Source organism: Psammomys obesus, unplaced genomic scaffold (assembly GCF_907164565.1).
Source record: "Psammomys obesus unplaced genomic scaffold, mPsaObe1.curated_primary_1811, whole genome shotgun sequence".
Classification (NCBI taxonomy): domain Eukaryota; kingdom Metazoa; phylum Chordata; class Mammalia; order Rodentia; family Muridae; genus Psammomys; species Psammomys obesus.
The window spans coordinates 7,365,196-7,382,463 of NW_026590699.1; the positions used below are offsets into that span (position 1 = coordinate 7,365,196).

Consider the following 17,268-nt stretch of genomic DNA (forward strand, 5'->3'; position numbering starts at 1 on the left):
AAGCTGGTGGTGGAAACGGTGGCTACAAGCTGGAAGGAACTTACTGTGCATTCGGACAAGTAGAGGGAGGTCGGGGCACCAGTGTTGACAGTACCCTTTCCTCGTGTTGCGGCAGTTAAAGAATTCTAAGACCCCCATCAGTTCTCAAGTTCCTGTGCAGAACACGGTTGGGCTTTTCACCTGACAGGGTACTCGGGGTACTGCCGTGGATGTCTGGAGCCATCTGCAGCTCACACTTGCTTTGTGTGTCTAGGGCATTGGCGGCTCTCCAGGGATCACAGGTTCAAAGGGAGATATGGGACCGCCCGGAGTTCCAGGATTCCAAGGTAGGACAGTGAAACTGAGCCTGAGAGCCTTGCAGTTGAGGGCTCCAAAGGCCTCCTAAGCCCAGCGACTCCACATTCAGATGCCAGGGGCTGCAGCAAGAGATAACGCTGTCTTTAAGTTAAAAGCGGTGTGGATTGCCCTATTTTTGAGACAAGGTCTTGCTGTCCGTCCCAGGCTGACCTCAGGCTTATGGCAATCCTTGTGCTTCAGCCCCCTGAGTGCTGGGATTACAGCCGCACACTACTGGTGCCAGCTAAAAGTGGCTTCTAGGTGGCACCCCAGTCTGTGGGCACCTGTGGATGGCGGACTAAATGCATTCTGATTTTCTTAATTAAGAGCCAGTGACTCAGTCATTTGAGTCCCAGCAAGAAGTTGTGGCTTCTGGCCGCTTGTTAGTTTATTGGTGCAATCAGCAAACGCACTCTGGATGCTGGCAGCTTCCACACCCTGCACTTTCTTCAGAGTCCAGCTCACCTGCTGGGTGAGCATGCAGTCTCCAGGTGCCTGGGGTCTGTCAGACAGACTGTGACCACAGACTCACCGCAGGCCCCTGCCTGATTGTCACTGTAGCTGTGTATAAAATGACGGCTTCTGACTCTAGAAAGAAGCTTTTGTGAGATACTGCTGCTGAAAAATGACCATGTTTCCTTCCTTAAACGTAAATGGGAAGGTGTTCGCTGCGTGTGTAGGCACACGTGATATGTGGATGCATGTGTTTGTCTGCATACACATGTGGGGATGCAGCTGTGTGCATATTTTTGCTTACAGACATACACATTTGTGCATGTGTGTGAGTTTGCACCCTGTGTCCGCGCATATGATTGAGAGCTGTCTGCAAAGATAATGTCCTCTTTTCACCCAGGTCAGAAAGGTCTTCCTGGGCTGCAAGGGGTAAAAGGCGATCAGGGAGATCAAGGCATACCCGGCCCTAAAGGTAGGTGAATCCTTACCGCACCAGGATTTACCAATGATCTGGGGGATGCGGAAGCTACCAAAGACACAGGATTTGAGGGGTTGACTTTTCAGATGTCAAACAAGTGGAAAAATCAGCAGAAAATGGTGATTAGGAACTTACAGACTCTGTTGGGGATTTGGCATCAACGTGTCCTTGTACAGCATGTGACTCAGAGAGTCCAGGGGAGAGGGGAGGGGCCGGCTGAGCCAGCACGTGCCGGGGAACCAGCATGTTTTACAGGCTTTGACACCAGACTGACACCAGCCACTTAGAGTCAGGACAGAACAAGATCTGCCTTCCGCTGCTCACCTGTTCACTCAGGATAGCTTGAGCTGTGCCCACTGGGCAGTGTCAGGAAAGGGCAGGGTGGCTTGTTAGTTTCCAGAATGGAGTAGAGGCTGGGGTTAAGAGTTCAGGGTTCTCAGCTCAGCTAACAGAGAAAGGTGTACCCACATCGAGAGTGTGTTTGGTGAGGCTCACCTGTGTGTTTGGTGAGGCTCACCTGTGTGTTTGGTGAGGCTCACCTGTGTGTTTGGTGATGCTCAGTAGCCACCGAAGCTGCTTTTGGAAGCTCTGCTGACAGTGAGACTGATCCTCTGCCTGCCATTCCACAGGCCTTCAGGGTCCTCCTGGGCCTCCAGGTCCCTACGATGTCATCAAAGGAGAACCAGGGCTCCCTGGTCCTGAGGGTCCTCCTGGTCTGAAAGGACTCCAGGGACCACCGGGTCCAAAAGGACAGCAAGGTGAGGCCTTGGGTTATGTAGGTGCCGGTTATGTGTGTGGGGTTTCCTATCACCTGTGTGTGAGGACCAGAGTCTGAACAGTGGTTGGTTATGCAAACATGTTTAAACAGGACTTTCTTTAAAGCATACCAGACATAATAGAGTCTGTAAAAGACACCCCCCCCTTCAAAAAAAGGCAAACAAAATATAGGAACACAGGCTTACAACTCAACACATTTAGACTTAGAAGCATCCAGAACCTTGTTTGGCAGAGCAGCTGGCAGGTGGAGCAGCAGGCTCCCATGGGCTGCTGGGATTGCCACTCTCAGAGCAACCTGTGAGCCCTGCCTGTGAGCAAACGCTACAGCGTTCCTTGCTACAGTTCCTTCCCCGTGTTTCCAGTATACCCTCCTCTAGGCTCTTGCTGCGACTGGCCATTCCTTTTCCAGAGGCTGGTGGGCAAAGGGCGGGTAGGGCGTAGAGGAGTTGAAGGCGGCATCCGGGTAAAGAAAGCTTCAAGCCACTTATGAGTTAACTGTACAGGTAAAATGGAAAACTCACAGCAGCCTGTCTGTGGCTGAACCAGCGGTTCCCAACCTTCCTAATCCTGCGGCCCTTTGAAACAGTTCCTCATGTTGTGGTGACCCCAACCATGACATTGTTTCGTTGCTACTTCATAGCTGTAATTTTGCTACTGTTATGAATTATAATGTAAATATCTGATGTGAGGATATCTGACCTGTGACCCCTATGGAGCTGTGACCCACAGATTGAGAACCACTGCTTTAGAGCATGGCAGTGAGGGAGGCTAGACAGGCCCCTTTCTCTGTCTCCCTTACTTGGCCTTTTCCAGATATGGCTACCACAGAACAGCTGCAGGAAGCTTGGGAGAGCTGAGGGGAAAGTCTGAGGGACAAGGTTGGAGCAGTGTGCCAGCTGAGATTCCAGCAGGGGGAGCTTTGGGCTCTGCAGGAAGCAGCCCAGTCCACCCAGGTCCTGATGGGGCTGGGATCAATAGGCCGCTCAGACACACCCTCTCACTGGTTGTCCAGGCCCTGTGCTTGCTTCCCAAAGAGAAAAATAACTTTTCAGAAGGAAATAGAGAAGGACAGCTTGCTGCCCATCATACCTGATCACAAATTCTTCTCTCTCTCCCACAGGTGTGACAGGCTCAGTAGGCTTGCCTGGACCTCCAGGTGTCCCCGGGTTCGATGGTGCCCCTGGCCAGAAAGGAGAGACTGGACCCTTTGGACCACCTGGTAGGTCTTTACAGCAGAAACAATAGATCCAGGCCTGAGAAACCTCAAAAGGAAGCTAAAAATAGTCCTGACAGGCTGTGGAGGAAACCCATGTTTTAGAAGAGAAAGGCTCATGGGAAGCTAAGGGTTGTTGTTGATCAATTAAGGTGTGTGCTTTCCACTGTAGCCAGTGGGTCCTGGTGGCTTCCTAACAGCCCAGTGACCTACAGCTACAAAAATTCTGTTTTGGCCACAGCTAATGGAAAGTAGAACTGGAAAATAATGTCAGTGTTTGTCCCAAAGCCACGGGTCCAGGATAAGCTTCGGGGGCCGTCACGATGTGGCACTAACACCAAGGTGTCCCTGAGCAGAGCACAGCCCCACGGTCCTGGGGTAGCATGTGGCTTAGCTGTCCTAGGGAACGCAGGACCCAGAGCCCAGGTTATCCTTGGGGCCGTGTTTCATACTCAGGCTTTCAGACAGCAAAGCTGTTTGGATGATTCCGTAGTGACCTCCCCCCGGGGGGGGGGGGGACCAGGGTCCCCCAGGAATGGAGCAGTGAAGCTGTAGCATGGGCTGCTTTATTTACTCACTGAAGAGCCTGTCTCTTGCTACACTCCGGGCTCGTGGAGCCATGCCAAGGTGGAGTGTGGGGGAGAAAGGAATGGCGCTGGGGGAATGCCTCTCTTTACTTAGTTTTGCCCTTCCCTTAGCTTGTGTTTTGTATGGTGAGAGGCCAGACACTTCTGCTACCCTTGGGCAATGTAGATAAACTACAGTTTCTTGGAGACGGGTTCTGGGGGCTTTTGGGGGAGCTGGATGGTAATTAAGGCACTCGTTTGTCTTCTGTCCTACAGGTCCGAGAGGGTTTCCTGGTCCACCAGGCCCTGATGGGCTGCCAGGATCTATGGGTCCCCCGGGTACCCCGTCTGTGGACCATGGCTTCCTTGTGACCAGGCATAGTCAGACAACAGACGAGCCCCTGTGTCCTCCAGGGACCAAAATTCTTTACCATGGCTACTCTCTGCTCTACGTGCAAGGCAACGAGCGGGCCCACGGGCAGGACTTGGGTGAGATGCAGCTCTTTCCCTGTGTGACATGGGTGGCTTCCCAGCTAGGTCTATGGCGTCCTTGTGCCTTTGCCACAGTGTGGTGGGCCAGGCAGGCAATGTCTCCCGAGGAGGGCTGGTCCATCGTCCTCTTCCCACACACGAGGACCCCTCCGTTTGTGCGATATTCTTAAAATAGGCCTGCTTGCTGTCTGCTTTTCTAGAAATATGCCATGTTATTCTGATGGAGGCTCTCTGCATCTCCTGCCCTCCTCCCCCTGCCGAGTGCTTCTGACCCATCAGGGAGCCTCATACATGTGCCCATTATTTTTATGTGCTCCAGGGGACCCTCCACCAAGCCATGTCCTAGTGTTGTATACCTAGTGATGTAGCTGAATAAAGTTAGAACCACCGTGGCTGTGAGACCCGCAGTGACGGTTTATTCTATAGTGGCGCACTCAACATTCCTCCTGGAACAGATACACTGGGCACATTTCCTTTCCTCAGACACCTCTGTGTTGCTCTTTATAGTCTCCCTTTTACCTGGTCAGCCAAAATACCGCAGCTCATTCACCATTACTGTACCCTGCTGGGTCTGTTTGCTTCCTTCTTCTCGATAAGAACATAGAGCGTGCTGAGGCTGAACGCATGGAGCAGCCCGCAGGCGCTTACCTGCCTCTGTTCTCCCCTTCGGTGCAGGCACGGCTGGCAGCTGTCTGCGCAAGTTCAGCACAATGCCCTTCCTCTTCTGCAACATCAACAACGTGTGCAACTTCGCCTCCAGGAACGACTACTCGTACTGGCTGTCCACGCCGGAGCCCATGCCCATGTCCATGGCGCCCATCTCTGGGGACAACATCCGGCCCTTCATTAGCAGGTGAGCGCATGGAGAATTAAAGGGGAAGAATCGGTCCGCTCTCGGCCTTGAACTTACAGAGATCTGCCCAGGTCTGCCTTCCCAGTGCTGGGGTTAAGGGCACGCACTGTTGTGTTCGTCTCTGTGTGGGTGCGTGCGCATGAGTGTAGGTATCCTTGGAGTTAGCGACATCAGGTCCCCCTGGAGCTGGAGTTACAGGTGGTTGTGAGTGGGTGCTGGGACCCTTGGTGTGTTCTTAGCCCCAGAGCTCCCTCCAGCTTCCAGATGCTTGCTTTTTTGAGAGGATGAATCAGGACCCATTAAGTGGTGCACGGTGGGAGCCTCTGTCATCTGCCCACAGTTATCTGGGTTGGCCGTTCTGACTAGGCGCACAGAACGTGGGCATTTACTTCTTGCCTTCAGTCCTTTTGCTGCATCTAGAACTGGAATTGCTGAGTCATGCGTTGATTCTGTTTTTGAGTGAGGCACTTCCTCACTGTCTTCCGAAGTGGCTGTGCCCTTGACATTCTGACATGTCTACCAGCCAGGCCTAAGGGCTCTCTCCCCTTCCTTCACGGCCTCACTAACGCTTGTCAGTTCTCGCTGTATTTTTTATAGTAGCCCAGTGGCAGTGACGTGAAGCCCATGGAGCTGTAGCACCGAACATATATCTTATCTGCCTATTAGTGTTTGTGCATAAAAATTATACAGATTTATTTATGTGATTCCCAGTATCACAGAATTAATTACACAACAGTGAAGATCCATTTCACATTCCCCCAGTCCGTCAACTCTTACCCCTGGAGGCTGTGTTCCACCCATTGAGAATGCATATGTCTCTGGCTGAGTGATTCCTAAATTAAGCTTGGTCCCACTGACATCTGGAGTGTTTTCAGCTCAAGAGCCTGCCTGGAAGTAAGACAGGGAGTTTTAGGAGTGAAAAGCATGAGATTGTCCAATTTTTTGCCAATTTCCATCATATTAAAAGTTTACTGTTCAGCTGTACTAAGAAGTGACAGAAACATGGCGACGGACAACAAACTCCTCTGGCTAACAGTTTACTTCATCCGTGCGACAGTATTAGAGACAGAAGGAATGAGCCATGTGATCTGTGTGCATACTCCTGCACACACTGTGTTGAAGCTCTAGAGGGGGAGTTAACTCTTGTGTGCTTTTCTTTTTAGCTTTCCTTGGAAAACAGGTAGAAAATGATTATCATTTATGTCTGTTGGTTACTTTTGGAACAGCATCTGTACCGGTCTTGATTTGGGTGCAGGTGCAGGCCCCGGGGGAACAGTCTGTTCTTCGTAGATGTGGTCTTCACGGGGCTCCTGGTTCTGTGAGCACACTGAGATGCACACCAGGCCTCGACACTTCGGGGCTCTTTATGTCCCTACAGCCTGAGAGGCCTTCAGGTCTCCCTCCAGCCGTGGTCCCCAGCCACACACACACAAACACACACACACACACACACGCATCTCTGACTCCCTGTTGCAGGGCTGTGCCCTCTTGGCTCTACGTTGAGAGTTACTTAAACTTGATGGTTTCCAGTAGTGTCTCAGGACTTTCCTGTGGGAAGGCCCAAAAGCTTCATTTTAGAAACACCAACACAAATCTTTTGAGTTTTGAGTCAAAAGGGAGGCAGCTGCTGTCTTTATCCTTTGGCTACAATTTACAGGTGCTTTCTCCAGTTTTCTTCAGACAGGAGTCTGTGTCTTGAAGCCACAGATTAATCACCTGGTTGGAAGGACCAGTGGTTAGAGAGTAAGGGAACCTGCAGAGGGCCTGGGCTGTGACACTAACCACGGAGCTAGCGTCTTCATGAACGAGGCCCGTGACAACACAACTGAGCCTCTGACACCGCCTTTTCTGGCCATCCATCTGGCCTTATAAAGCCCCCAGCACCAAGGCATCCTAGGAAGGAGGGCACTCATAAGCTGTCCTGTTTCCAACGCCCGAGAGGCAGGCAGATGGCGGCAGATCGGCAATTTCAGTGTCAGTGGCTGGTGTTTAATGGAGCCTCCTAATTCATCTGCATTTATGTGAATAAAGTAGAACACACACACACACACGCACACACACACACGGCACAAAAAATGGAATGACTAATCCAGCCGCCCGCCCACTTCCAGCCCGCCCGCATGCAGAACTTGTGTAATTATTCACACGTTCGTATTCACTTGGCGGCGTGGCTAACACTGTCTCTTCACTCTGTGACTGGAATGTAATTATTTTGCCGCTGCTGTTTGTGTTTTTAAGCAATGCACGCCCCCACCATCCGGAGCTCCCTTACTTGAGTGAGCTTTAGAACACCCTATGGTTTTCACTTGTCTTGGGGTGCAGTGTCATGCTTGAGCCAGCCTGGCACTGGAGGACGCTTGTCTTGAGGAGCCCTGCCCACTTCCATGACCCTGCCTTCCCATCATTCCTCTTGCAAAATGGGTGGATAAGGAGCAAGTGCTCTCGAACTGAATGTTTTGGGACAGAGAAGCTGTCCTAAATGAGGAGGCTCTACGCCTGAGTCTCGCACTGGCCACATTATTCACTTTTGAACAATAATGAACTGTTATTACTCGTTGTTGAGCCAGGAGAAGGGTGGAGGGAGAGGGGTGGGTCGTCTCTGGGTCCCATCCAGGCTGAGTGCCCTCCCGCCACCCCCCGTCCAGGTGTGCGGTTTGTGAAGCCCCTGCCATGGTGATGGCGGTGCACAGTCAGACGATTCAGATCCCGCCGTGCCCCAACGGTTGGTCCTCGCTGTGGATTGGCTATTCCTTCGTCATGGTGAGTGTTTCGGGGAGGACTCCTTGGAAGGGCTCCCATTAATGGCCACTGTTTCCTCTGCGGCCCTGACTTTCCCAGGCTGCCCCTCGTTGAACACAACCTGGGGCCTGGCTTGCTGCTCCTGGGGTCTGCAATGTGTCCAGGGTTCCCTGCTGCTGTGTGGGAAGCTGCTGCCTGCCAGGGAGCACCGACAGTGTGGGGTTGCTCAGTAGCCATGCGGCCAGCACCCAAAGCTCGGCCACTTCCTCTGAGTGTTATTAACACATAGAAGCTTGAAAGCAGAGAGCCTGACATGGCAGGGAACTTGGGTATTGCCTGTGAGCTTGTGATGCCCTAGGCAGTGGCCAAGAGGACCATCTTGCCAGTTTAATACCCAGGATGCACCTGGGCAGTGAGGCTCACTCTCTTATCACCTGACTGTTTTCCAATGTTAGTTAACCCTTTGTATCCTTTCCTTTAAAAAGCTGGTGACTTCAGGGACAGAGCCCTATGTGAGGAGCTCATTACAGCTTATTTGATATTTATCGTCACATCGAAAAATATTGATTAAGTGCACATAAGTCCTGAGCTAGTAAGAATTTACCAACTCCAAGGAGCCGCCCCCACACTGACATCTTTCTCTTTCTCAAGACCCCGGGGCAGAATTGAATTGTTTGCCCAAACCATAAGCAGCATTCGTTAGCCTTATTACTTGACAGGAAAGGGGATTCCTGGTTATTTTCTAAGAAAGCAGGGTGCCCCTCTCCCACTGGGTACAGCTGGTGTCTGCTCTCTGGGATTGTGGCAGGCCTGAGTGTCACTGCCTGGCCAGCAGGCCTGGAGGCAGAACCATCATAGTGGTGAGCAGTTGTTTGGGCCCAGAGTTGGTGAGCCTGGGGGGCTGGTAGGGGATCTGGAGCCTCGTGAGGAGACGCCCTGGCTCCTTCCTAGGGACAATGAATCTCTCTCTGGCCTCTGGATGAGGAAAGCTCCGACTCACTCATGTTTGTCCCACAGCACACCAGTGCTGGTGCTGAGGGTTCTGGCCAGGCCCTTGCATCCCCCGGATCCTGTCTGGAAGAGTTTAGAAGTGCCCCCTTCATCGAGTGCCACGGCCGCGGAACGTGCAATTACTACGCGAACGCTTACAGCTTTTGGCTCGCCACCATAGAGAGAAGCGAGATGTTTAAGTAAGTCAGAAGTACCCTCTGCTGGAGGGCCCTGGACCCTGGGCACTCTTTCTGTTGTGTTTTCTATGACCGTCCGTTCTTTGAAGGCAGATGACCTGTACGACTCTCAGAGATGAGCGGAGGTAATAGGCTCCATCCATTTATTGTTGGGGAAGCTGAGAGAGAAAAGAGGTCCCTTGCCTTTTTTTTTTTGCAGATGAATGTGCTAAGAGGTTACAAAAAGCAGTTGAAAGCCTCAAACATGATGTGAAACATTGCATCTCTAATAGCCGGTGAGGAGGCAGTGTCACGCCTCCCTGTGGTATTTACAGAGTGAGAGCAGTGTGTGTGGAAGGGATGTTCTAAGGAACTAAGCAAAGGGCTTTCTTAGGCTCGTGTGAATAACAATTTCTTTCAGCACAAATACTATGAAATAAGAGGGAAGTCTTTTCTTTCTTGTCCCTTCCCATTTCCAAGATTCATCTGAAAACAGTGACCCAGGGCTGCCAACACTGTTGAAGTTAACTTGGTCCATCTCCGGTGGTCAGGAGCATGGCACACTCGCCCACCCTCCGTCCCATGGCAGCCGGAGCAGATGCAGACGGCTGATGGGGCAGGCAGCCTTTTGTTATCCTTCCCCAGTTGCTGGCACTCTCTCCTCTCTCTGCCTCCTCTGTTTCGGGCACTGCCATGGGGAACACTGCTGGTATCTTGTCTCTCAGCTCAGGTCTCCCGCCAAACATCCCAAAGCATCCTGTGCTCAGCCTGTAGCTCGTGGGAAATTGTCAGATGCGGTGTCAGCAAAGACACTAGAGTGTGCTCCTTACCCCTCACATCAGCATAAGGCTAATAGCTGAAGATGGGATTTTTGCTTTGAACCAGCAGCCTGGTATAATGAACCAAAGTGCTTCCTTAAACACAATTAGATAAGGTAATTTTTTTTAAAGTTAGATCTGCAGTGGAGTTTGTTCGAGTAAGGTCCTACAAGTTCAGAAAGTTGCTCTTACATGTGGGGATCTATATCCAGTAGAACTTGATAAATACAAATCAGAGAGGAGAATTCACTTTCCCAATGACCAAAATAAGGTAGAATTTCTAGGGTCAACTGCTACATGTACCCTCCTCTCTTAGGCCTCACCGTAGGCCATACACATCTAAGCACTTCCGGGGTCAAGAACATATTTTGAGTGTTAGTTCATTATTCCAGGTTTGTCAGTTTCCCTATCGTTCAACATTTAACAAGCACTGTGTTTGTTTAGCACCACGGAGAAGAGTAATGGTCCTCCGAACCCCGGGAAGGTTCTAATCTGCTGGGGACAATGGAAAGCTAATTACAATACAAAGCGTAGGATGGTCCTGCGGCTGAGAGGTGACCTCAGCTGGGCTCTGGTTGGCTCATGCATGCAGACAGTCTCTAAAACATTCCCGTGTTGTGGGGCCCCCAGCCCCTCCGAGCACGCCTGCTCAGAGTGCAGGCGGACAGCGGTTGCTGACCGTCGCCCACGTGGTCGGGCATGTGTCTGGTCGCTCAGGGACCATGGGCTCGGGAGACATGCCAGTGCCCCCTGGGTGGGCGCTGATGGTGTGACTGTTGTGTTACAGGAAGCCCACGCCGTCCACCTTGAAGGCCGGGGAGCTGCGCACGCACGTCAGCCGTTGCCAAGTGTGCATGAGAAGAACATAACGCCGCCCGCCGCCGCCGCCGTCACAACATGGTGCTACTCCCTCCTTGTCCTCTCCCCTCCCTCCTGTTTTATTTTTAACAGCAATGAACCCTAGAATTATATCCTATGTACCTCACTGTCCACTATGAAAACCATGAAGTGCCTTAGGGATTTGCGTAACTAACACACCCCGCTTCATTGGCCTCTGTTTGCTGAAGGAGAAGGACAGACAGCAACGAGCTTTCCATAGTGACACATACCAGATGGCACTTGTGATCAAATAAAAGATGAATTGCCTTTTGCAACCCAGTGCGCTGATGTGTGAGGCGAGAACTCCATAGGAGTCCCAAAGGTGCTAGGGGTGCGCGGTGCTTGCAGACAGCCCACAGCTGTTTCCTCCTGTCACCCCAGATGTGCGTGTCTGTCTAGTGTTCCAGATCAGGTCCCTCGATGGGCTGTGCAAATAGCAGTCAAGGAAACTGGTTTCTTCAACCCTCTACACGGAATTCCATCTTTTCTGCCCAAACACAAACTTACACCCTGTGTGGTACTACGCAGCTGCTTTTGTGGAAGTCATGGCTTTCCTGTGGAGTAAAGACGGTCCAAAGGTAGACAGAAAGTAAATAAATATATATATATATATATTAGTAATTTATATAGATGTCAGCAATTAGGCAGGTCGAGTTCTAGTGTAGAGCCCGTTGTTAAATAAAGCGTACTCCGTGCTTCCCTCTCCCGAAGCCCGTGCTCCCTTTCACAGGGTTTCCAACACCAGGCCACCAAGTGTGAGACACCAGCTCTTCCTCATTTACCCCCAAACCAAAGAAGGGGTACTGCCGACGCCAAAGCCACTCAGAAACACGGGGTCTGTGATAATGAGCCCTGCGCTGGGCGCCTTGGCTTTCACTCCCTGCGAAGTATCTTCAGGGTTCGACACTAACCGCAGACTGAATGACTTACTTCCCAGATGGCAGCCGAGGCCTTTGTCAGCACTCCTCAGCCTGTAGCCTGGCAGCCTTTCACACCCGAGCACACACAGGCCAGCGCCCTGCTTCTCATGAGCTGTGCCACAGCTCCTGCAGGGCGTGCCCAGGTGGCAGGAGGGCAGAGGCAGACCACTAAAAGTCCCCCCAAAACGGTTTTTAAGACTACTAAGGCCTTCTGTGTAATTTCTTTAAATGTGTATTTCTTAAGAATTCAAATTTGTAATAAAACTATTTGTATAAAAATGAAGCTTTTATGGATTTGTTGCTAGAACTGCCACTGAAACATTAAAGAAGTTTCCACGCGTGCCGCTAATAAACCTGTAAGCTTTGCTGCATACCTTAGATCATTTTTATTTCGTATTTGTTCAAACAGGACCTGGGCTGGGGTAACATACAGTGACCAGCTACAGAGGAAGACACAGTTCGCCTTCCTTCACTGTTTTGTGAGCCCAGGCATCGTTATACACAAGGCAAGCGTGGCGATGTGAAACACAGATCCAGCCGTTAAAGCTGAATCTACCAGGCCTTAGAGCAGTACACACCTTTCTATGACATGGGGGACTAGAGCAGTAGGTGGGATTCAAACTCACCTGAGGTAGTCAGGTCAGACCGTGCTGGAGAGGTGGGTCAGTCAGATGCTGTGGGTTTGGATTTCCAGCATGAGCAGAAAAGCCAGCTGTGGTGGCACATGCCAGGGATCCCAGCGTGGCAGAGCCTGAGACGGGCAGCTCCCTGGAGCTTGCTTATCAGCCAATACAGCCGAATTGGGGAGTCCCAGGTTCGAGACTGACTAAAAAAAAAGTGATTAAGGAAGACCCTGGACATCGACTGTCAGGCTCCATGTGCACACATAAAAGCTTGTGTATACACACACACATACACACACATATGTGTGTGTCAGAGAGAGAGAGAGAGAGAGAGAGTGTGTGTGTGTGTGTGTGTGTGAATTAAGCTTTATTAATTTTCTTATTCGAGACACTGTCTCACTATATAGGCCCTGCTGGCTGGTCTGGAATTCTCTCTGTAGACCAGGCTGGCTTCAACCTCACAGAGACCTACCTATTACCTACCTCTGCCTGGCAGTGCTTGTAAAAAGGCATGTGCCACCATACCATGCTTCAGTTTAAACTGGGTTGAAATTCTGTCTGTGTGGGATGGATGTGTTTTTCAGTTTTCACAGAGAGTCTGTGTATTGAAATGTCCTGGTGAACTCGCCTAGCACAGCTGAACTGAGGATGAATTTGGGATAAATATCTGAGCAATGTTTATGTGCAAGGAAGAAAAAGGATCATGAGAAGACATTGTGCTAAGATAAGATTGGATAACATGCTGGGAAGTCCAAACTCAGCGCACTGAGCTAGACATTGTTACACCCAGGATGCACAGGGGCGGTCTGGTTTTGGTCCTCCACCTGCTTTTGACGTAACTGATGGACAGAGTTCTTTGTGTTTTCCTCTGTGTGGGAGAGTGGAGAAGACCATCGAATAATTCGGCTTCCTGTGACCATAATCAAATCGCTCCTCCAGGTTCATGCAAAGCTTTGACACGCTCAGGCCATGCCCCCTTGGCCAGTTTACTCTCAAAATGGAAATGACAGCAGACATGCTTATAGATCAACTGCTTATAGATGTGTGGGAAATGTGACCAGTTCAATTTTTAAAAGATGGTGTGTGATGTTAACTACACAGCTTGATTATGTGACATGTGGTATCCGGTTCTTAGACTTCCTAGCACCTCGGGAGAGGCCCCCATTTCTCTACTAGTTGATTTTGTCTGTGTAATTTTAGGGACTGTTTATCTCGGGGACTCTTTGGTCTGTTTTATCCACCCGCGTGACTCCACTTCCCATACCATGCTTCTTGATTTAGCTTCAAAGTAAATATTTTTTTAAAAGATAAATTTTACCCGTGTGTGTTTGCCTGCACGTATGTACATGCACCAAAGGTGGGCCTGTGCCTTTGGATGTTGGAAGAAGGCATAGAATCCCCTGGCCCTAGACTTAGGACGATTGTGAACTGTCATTTGTACGCTGGGAATCAAACCCAAGTCCTACGTGTGGGACAGGGCTCTTAACCACGAAGCCATCTCTCCAGCCCCTAAAGATAATTGGACAATCCCGTGTCCTCTCACCTGTGTGTATGTTCTGGAGTGGTCCAGCTGATTCTAGCTTCTCTGTCTGGTATAGACATTTGAGGTGCAAGCTTCCTCGAATCTTTGTGAAGCCCACTGGTGCTTTGACCGGACTCACGGCTAACCTAGCAGTCCATCTGGGCACAGCTCCACCTTTGCTGAATTTTTAATATTTTAAAATAAGTTTTTTTTTTATTTTTAATCTCTGTCTTTTTTTTTCCCCACCATTTGCAGCTATCAGTGCGCTCTTCATTAGATCTTCCTGTTTCTGAGCCACTGTGAACAGTTTTTTGACTGTAGATGCTTCATGTCTGGGAGGATGGGTGATCTTTGTGCATTGACCTTGGATTCTCTGTTCGTGCTAAGTTCACTTTTTATTAAGATTTTTCACATAGGCTTTTTTTCTATGAAAAATTTCGTTCCTTTTCATATTCTTCCCATCTTATTTATTTATTTATTTATTTATTTATTTATTTATTTATTTATTTATTGCCAGCTTTCATCATTAAAGCAGTGTTAGCTGTGAAAGTCTCTTTCTATACATGCTTTTCACATACTAATTACGAGTGGATGCTAATTTTGTCGAATGCTTTTCTGCATCAACTATTAGGATCACATCGGTTTTCCCCTTCAGACTGTTAACATGATCTGTGATAGTGATGGAGAGTAGAATATTGGACCAGTTTTATAGTCCCATGATAAAGTCATGGTATGTTATTTATTTTGTATGCCAAACATTTTGTTTGCTAATTTTTAAAAGCTTTTTATTGGTTCTTTGTGAATTTAACATCATGCACCCCAATCCCCTTGTGCCCAACATCCACCCTTGCAACCTCGGAAGAAAATCTCATTGTGGAAGCTGTAGTGTGTCACAGTGTGTCCCACAGTGTACCCTTTGTCCCCATCTTTTCTTGCAAATGTCCATTGCAGTGAGTCATTGGTCTGGTTGAGGCCTCTGGCTTCTGCTACTCTGCCAACACTGGATCCTCACTGGGACTCCTCTCAGATATCCTGTTGTTGTGTCTAGAGGTCCCACAGCTTTGGACCTGTAGGACAGTGCCCTTCACCTGCCCAGCAGTTCACAGATGGGGTAGATCTCAATGCAATGGATCTGGGCCTGAGAGGCACCTGAGCTGGCCAGCCTGTCATCTTTCCTGCACCCACCCCGCTGGCGAGCGCTCCAGCACTGCCATGGCTAGGTTACTCAGTGTCACAGTCAGCAAAGGGACAGAGGCAGCTCTCCTGTTCCCTCACCCTCAAGGTGCCCATACCATGAGGGCCAGCCCTCCTGAGCTGCCCAGGAGAGGTACAGACTTGCTCTCTGGAGCGAAGCATCTCTCCTTCACCCAAGCTAGCTCTTTCATGCTCACAGAGCCCTCACACCAGCGTGGAGCCCACGCGATGACCTTTACTTGTCCCTCAACATTAAAAGTTATCTCGACCTTTTTCTTTGTCAACATCAATGTTGATGGATTTTTTTTTTTCTGCTTTCAATTTCATTGATTTGCTAGGCATAGCGGCTAGTGTCCGCTAATCCCAACACCTGGAAGGCTGAGGCAGGGGGTCATGAGCTCAGGTCCTGCTTGGGTTTCAGAGTGAGATCTTGATTTGAAATATTTCTCTTTGATTTTTTTTCTCTTATCTTTATTCTTTGCGTTCAGGTTCTTGTTTGGGGTCTATTCTGCTGTTTTTCTAGCTTCTTATGTTGGAAGCTTTAGGTGAGCAGGTAAGACCTTCCTTTCTTAACAGACCCACCGGTGGTCTAAAACACCTTTCTGTGTGTTGACTAGCTGTGTCTCATCAGTTTTGCTGGTCGGTTATTCCATTTACTTCCAGTCCAAAATGATAGCTCACTTCCTTTGAACTGTGCTTTATTTGAGAACGTGTTGCTAGTTTCTCAGCCTTGGTGGGGTCTTCTGCGAGAGTCCTCTGACTGCAGGATAAACAGGCCCCGACTTCCATGGTTCTGCAAAGGTTCTGCTCAGGTTCCCCTTATAACTCGGGGTGCGTTGAATGTCCTTTGTGCAGTTGAAGATATGTGTGCGGTTAGTACCGGGCTCCTTGCTGTGTACATTGCTGCTGGAACCATCTCTTACAGTCTGGCTTATCTTTAATCCACCAGCTGCAGCATCTCTGGGGATCAGAGATGGTGTCTCTGGAGAGGTGGTGTTTATCTTCTCTTGCGGTTGGAACAGCTCCTGCTCTCTCCTGCCAAGCTTATGCCCACTCCAATGTCTCACACCCCCCCCCAGCCAACTTTTCTCATGGCTCCATGCATGGAGTCATGTCCCATAACTGTTTCCTTCTCAGAATCTACTTTGCGCACTGTTGACACAACCACCTTCTCCTTGGCTCAGTGTTTCAATGCTGTGGCTTTTTTGTTCTTTCATTTCTTATCCTGACCATACAAATTCATTTGAAGTGAGATTCTTGTAGACAACATATGGCTGTATCATGTTTTCCAAGTCTGTTCTGCGATCCTTGTCTTAACCGAGGTGATAGACTGCTTTTATGTCTAATTATTGTTATATGTGAATTTGTATCTCAGTTTTTGTTTACTTTTTACTTGCTACATCTGAGATTTAATTCTCTCCTGTTTTTTGACATTTCAAGTATGCTGTTTTAACTCATATTCTGTTACTTGATATGTTGACATATTTTAAAAACAGAAGTAAAAAAAAATAGTTTTTTTGTTGTTTGGTTTCTTTTGAGAAAGGATCTCACTATGTATCCCAGGCTGGCCCAAAACTCAACATGTGGCTGACAATAGCCTCAGACTTGCAGGAATTCTTCTGCTTCTGCCTCTCAAGTGCTGGGATTACAGGAGTGACCCACATCACCTTAAGAATAATTTAAAATTTACCAGACACTTCTTATTTTTATTTTCTCCCTTTATTCTTAATATTCACAGTTTATATCTAGAACAATCTTTTTTTTTTTTTTTTTTTTTTTAAATATCTGAAGAGCTTCCTTCAAAGTACATCTGTTGGGCAGGATGGTCCTGGTAGTCCAGCTGAAAATGTTTATTGTGTCTTTCCCAAAAGATGGAATTCTGATTCCTCATTTCTCTCAGTAACTCTTCACTGTCATTTTCTTTCCTTCCTCTGGGCCCCAAGGTTTCAGATGAGAACCTGCATTCCTCCAGGTCATCACACCAGGAGAACACGCTGCTCTCTGGCTTCTGGTAATCTTCCTCACTGCCTTTATTTAATTTTTAGATAATTAGTCATACTATATATTGATATAGATTCTGGTCTCTGACCTTTTTAATCTGTAGATGTGTGCCTTTCTTCTACACAAAAGTATTTCTGCTTTTGGTCATGGAAGTCCAGTTGCTGGGGTAGGTTCCAGGCTTCAAGTTCTGCTCTCCCTGTGGGTTGTGGGTTGTGGGTTGTGGGTTGTGGGGTTTGGG

At 49.1% G+C, this 17,268-nt stretch overlaps 1 protein-coding gene across 1 annotated transcript in view; it reads left to right on the top strand.

Annotated features, from left to right (window-relative positions):
* Col4a1 (collagen type IV alpha 1 chain) overlaps positions 1 to 11,783 on the top strand; it is a 108,535-nt gene extending 96,752 nt beyond the window's left edge. Inside the window, exons 44-52 of the mRNA XM_055608489.1 lie at positions 254 to 326; positions 1,190 to 1,261; positions 1,897 to 2,025; positions 3,165 to 3,263; positions 4,100 to 4,312; positions 4,991 to 5,168; positions 7,814 to 7,928; positions 8,925 to 9,097; positions 10,679 to 11,783. Coding sequence (XP_055464464.1) covers positions 254 to 326; positions 1,190 to 1,261; positions 1,897 to 2,025; positions 3,165 to 3,263; positions 4,100 to 4,312; positions 4,991 to 5,168; positions 7,814 to 7,928; positions 8,925 to 9,097; positions 10,679 to 10,760 — 1,134 coding nt within the window. The 3' untranslated portion in view covers positions 10,761 to 11,783. The remainder of the gene's footprint in view (positions 1 to 253; positions 327 to 1,189; positions 1,262 to 1,896; positions 2,026 to 3,164; positions 3,264 to 4,099; positions 4,313 to 4,990; positions 5,169 to 7,813; positions 7,929 to 8,924; positions 9,098 to 10,678) is intronic.
* Positions 11,784 to 17,268: the final 5,485 nt, after the last annotated feature.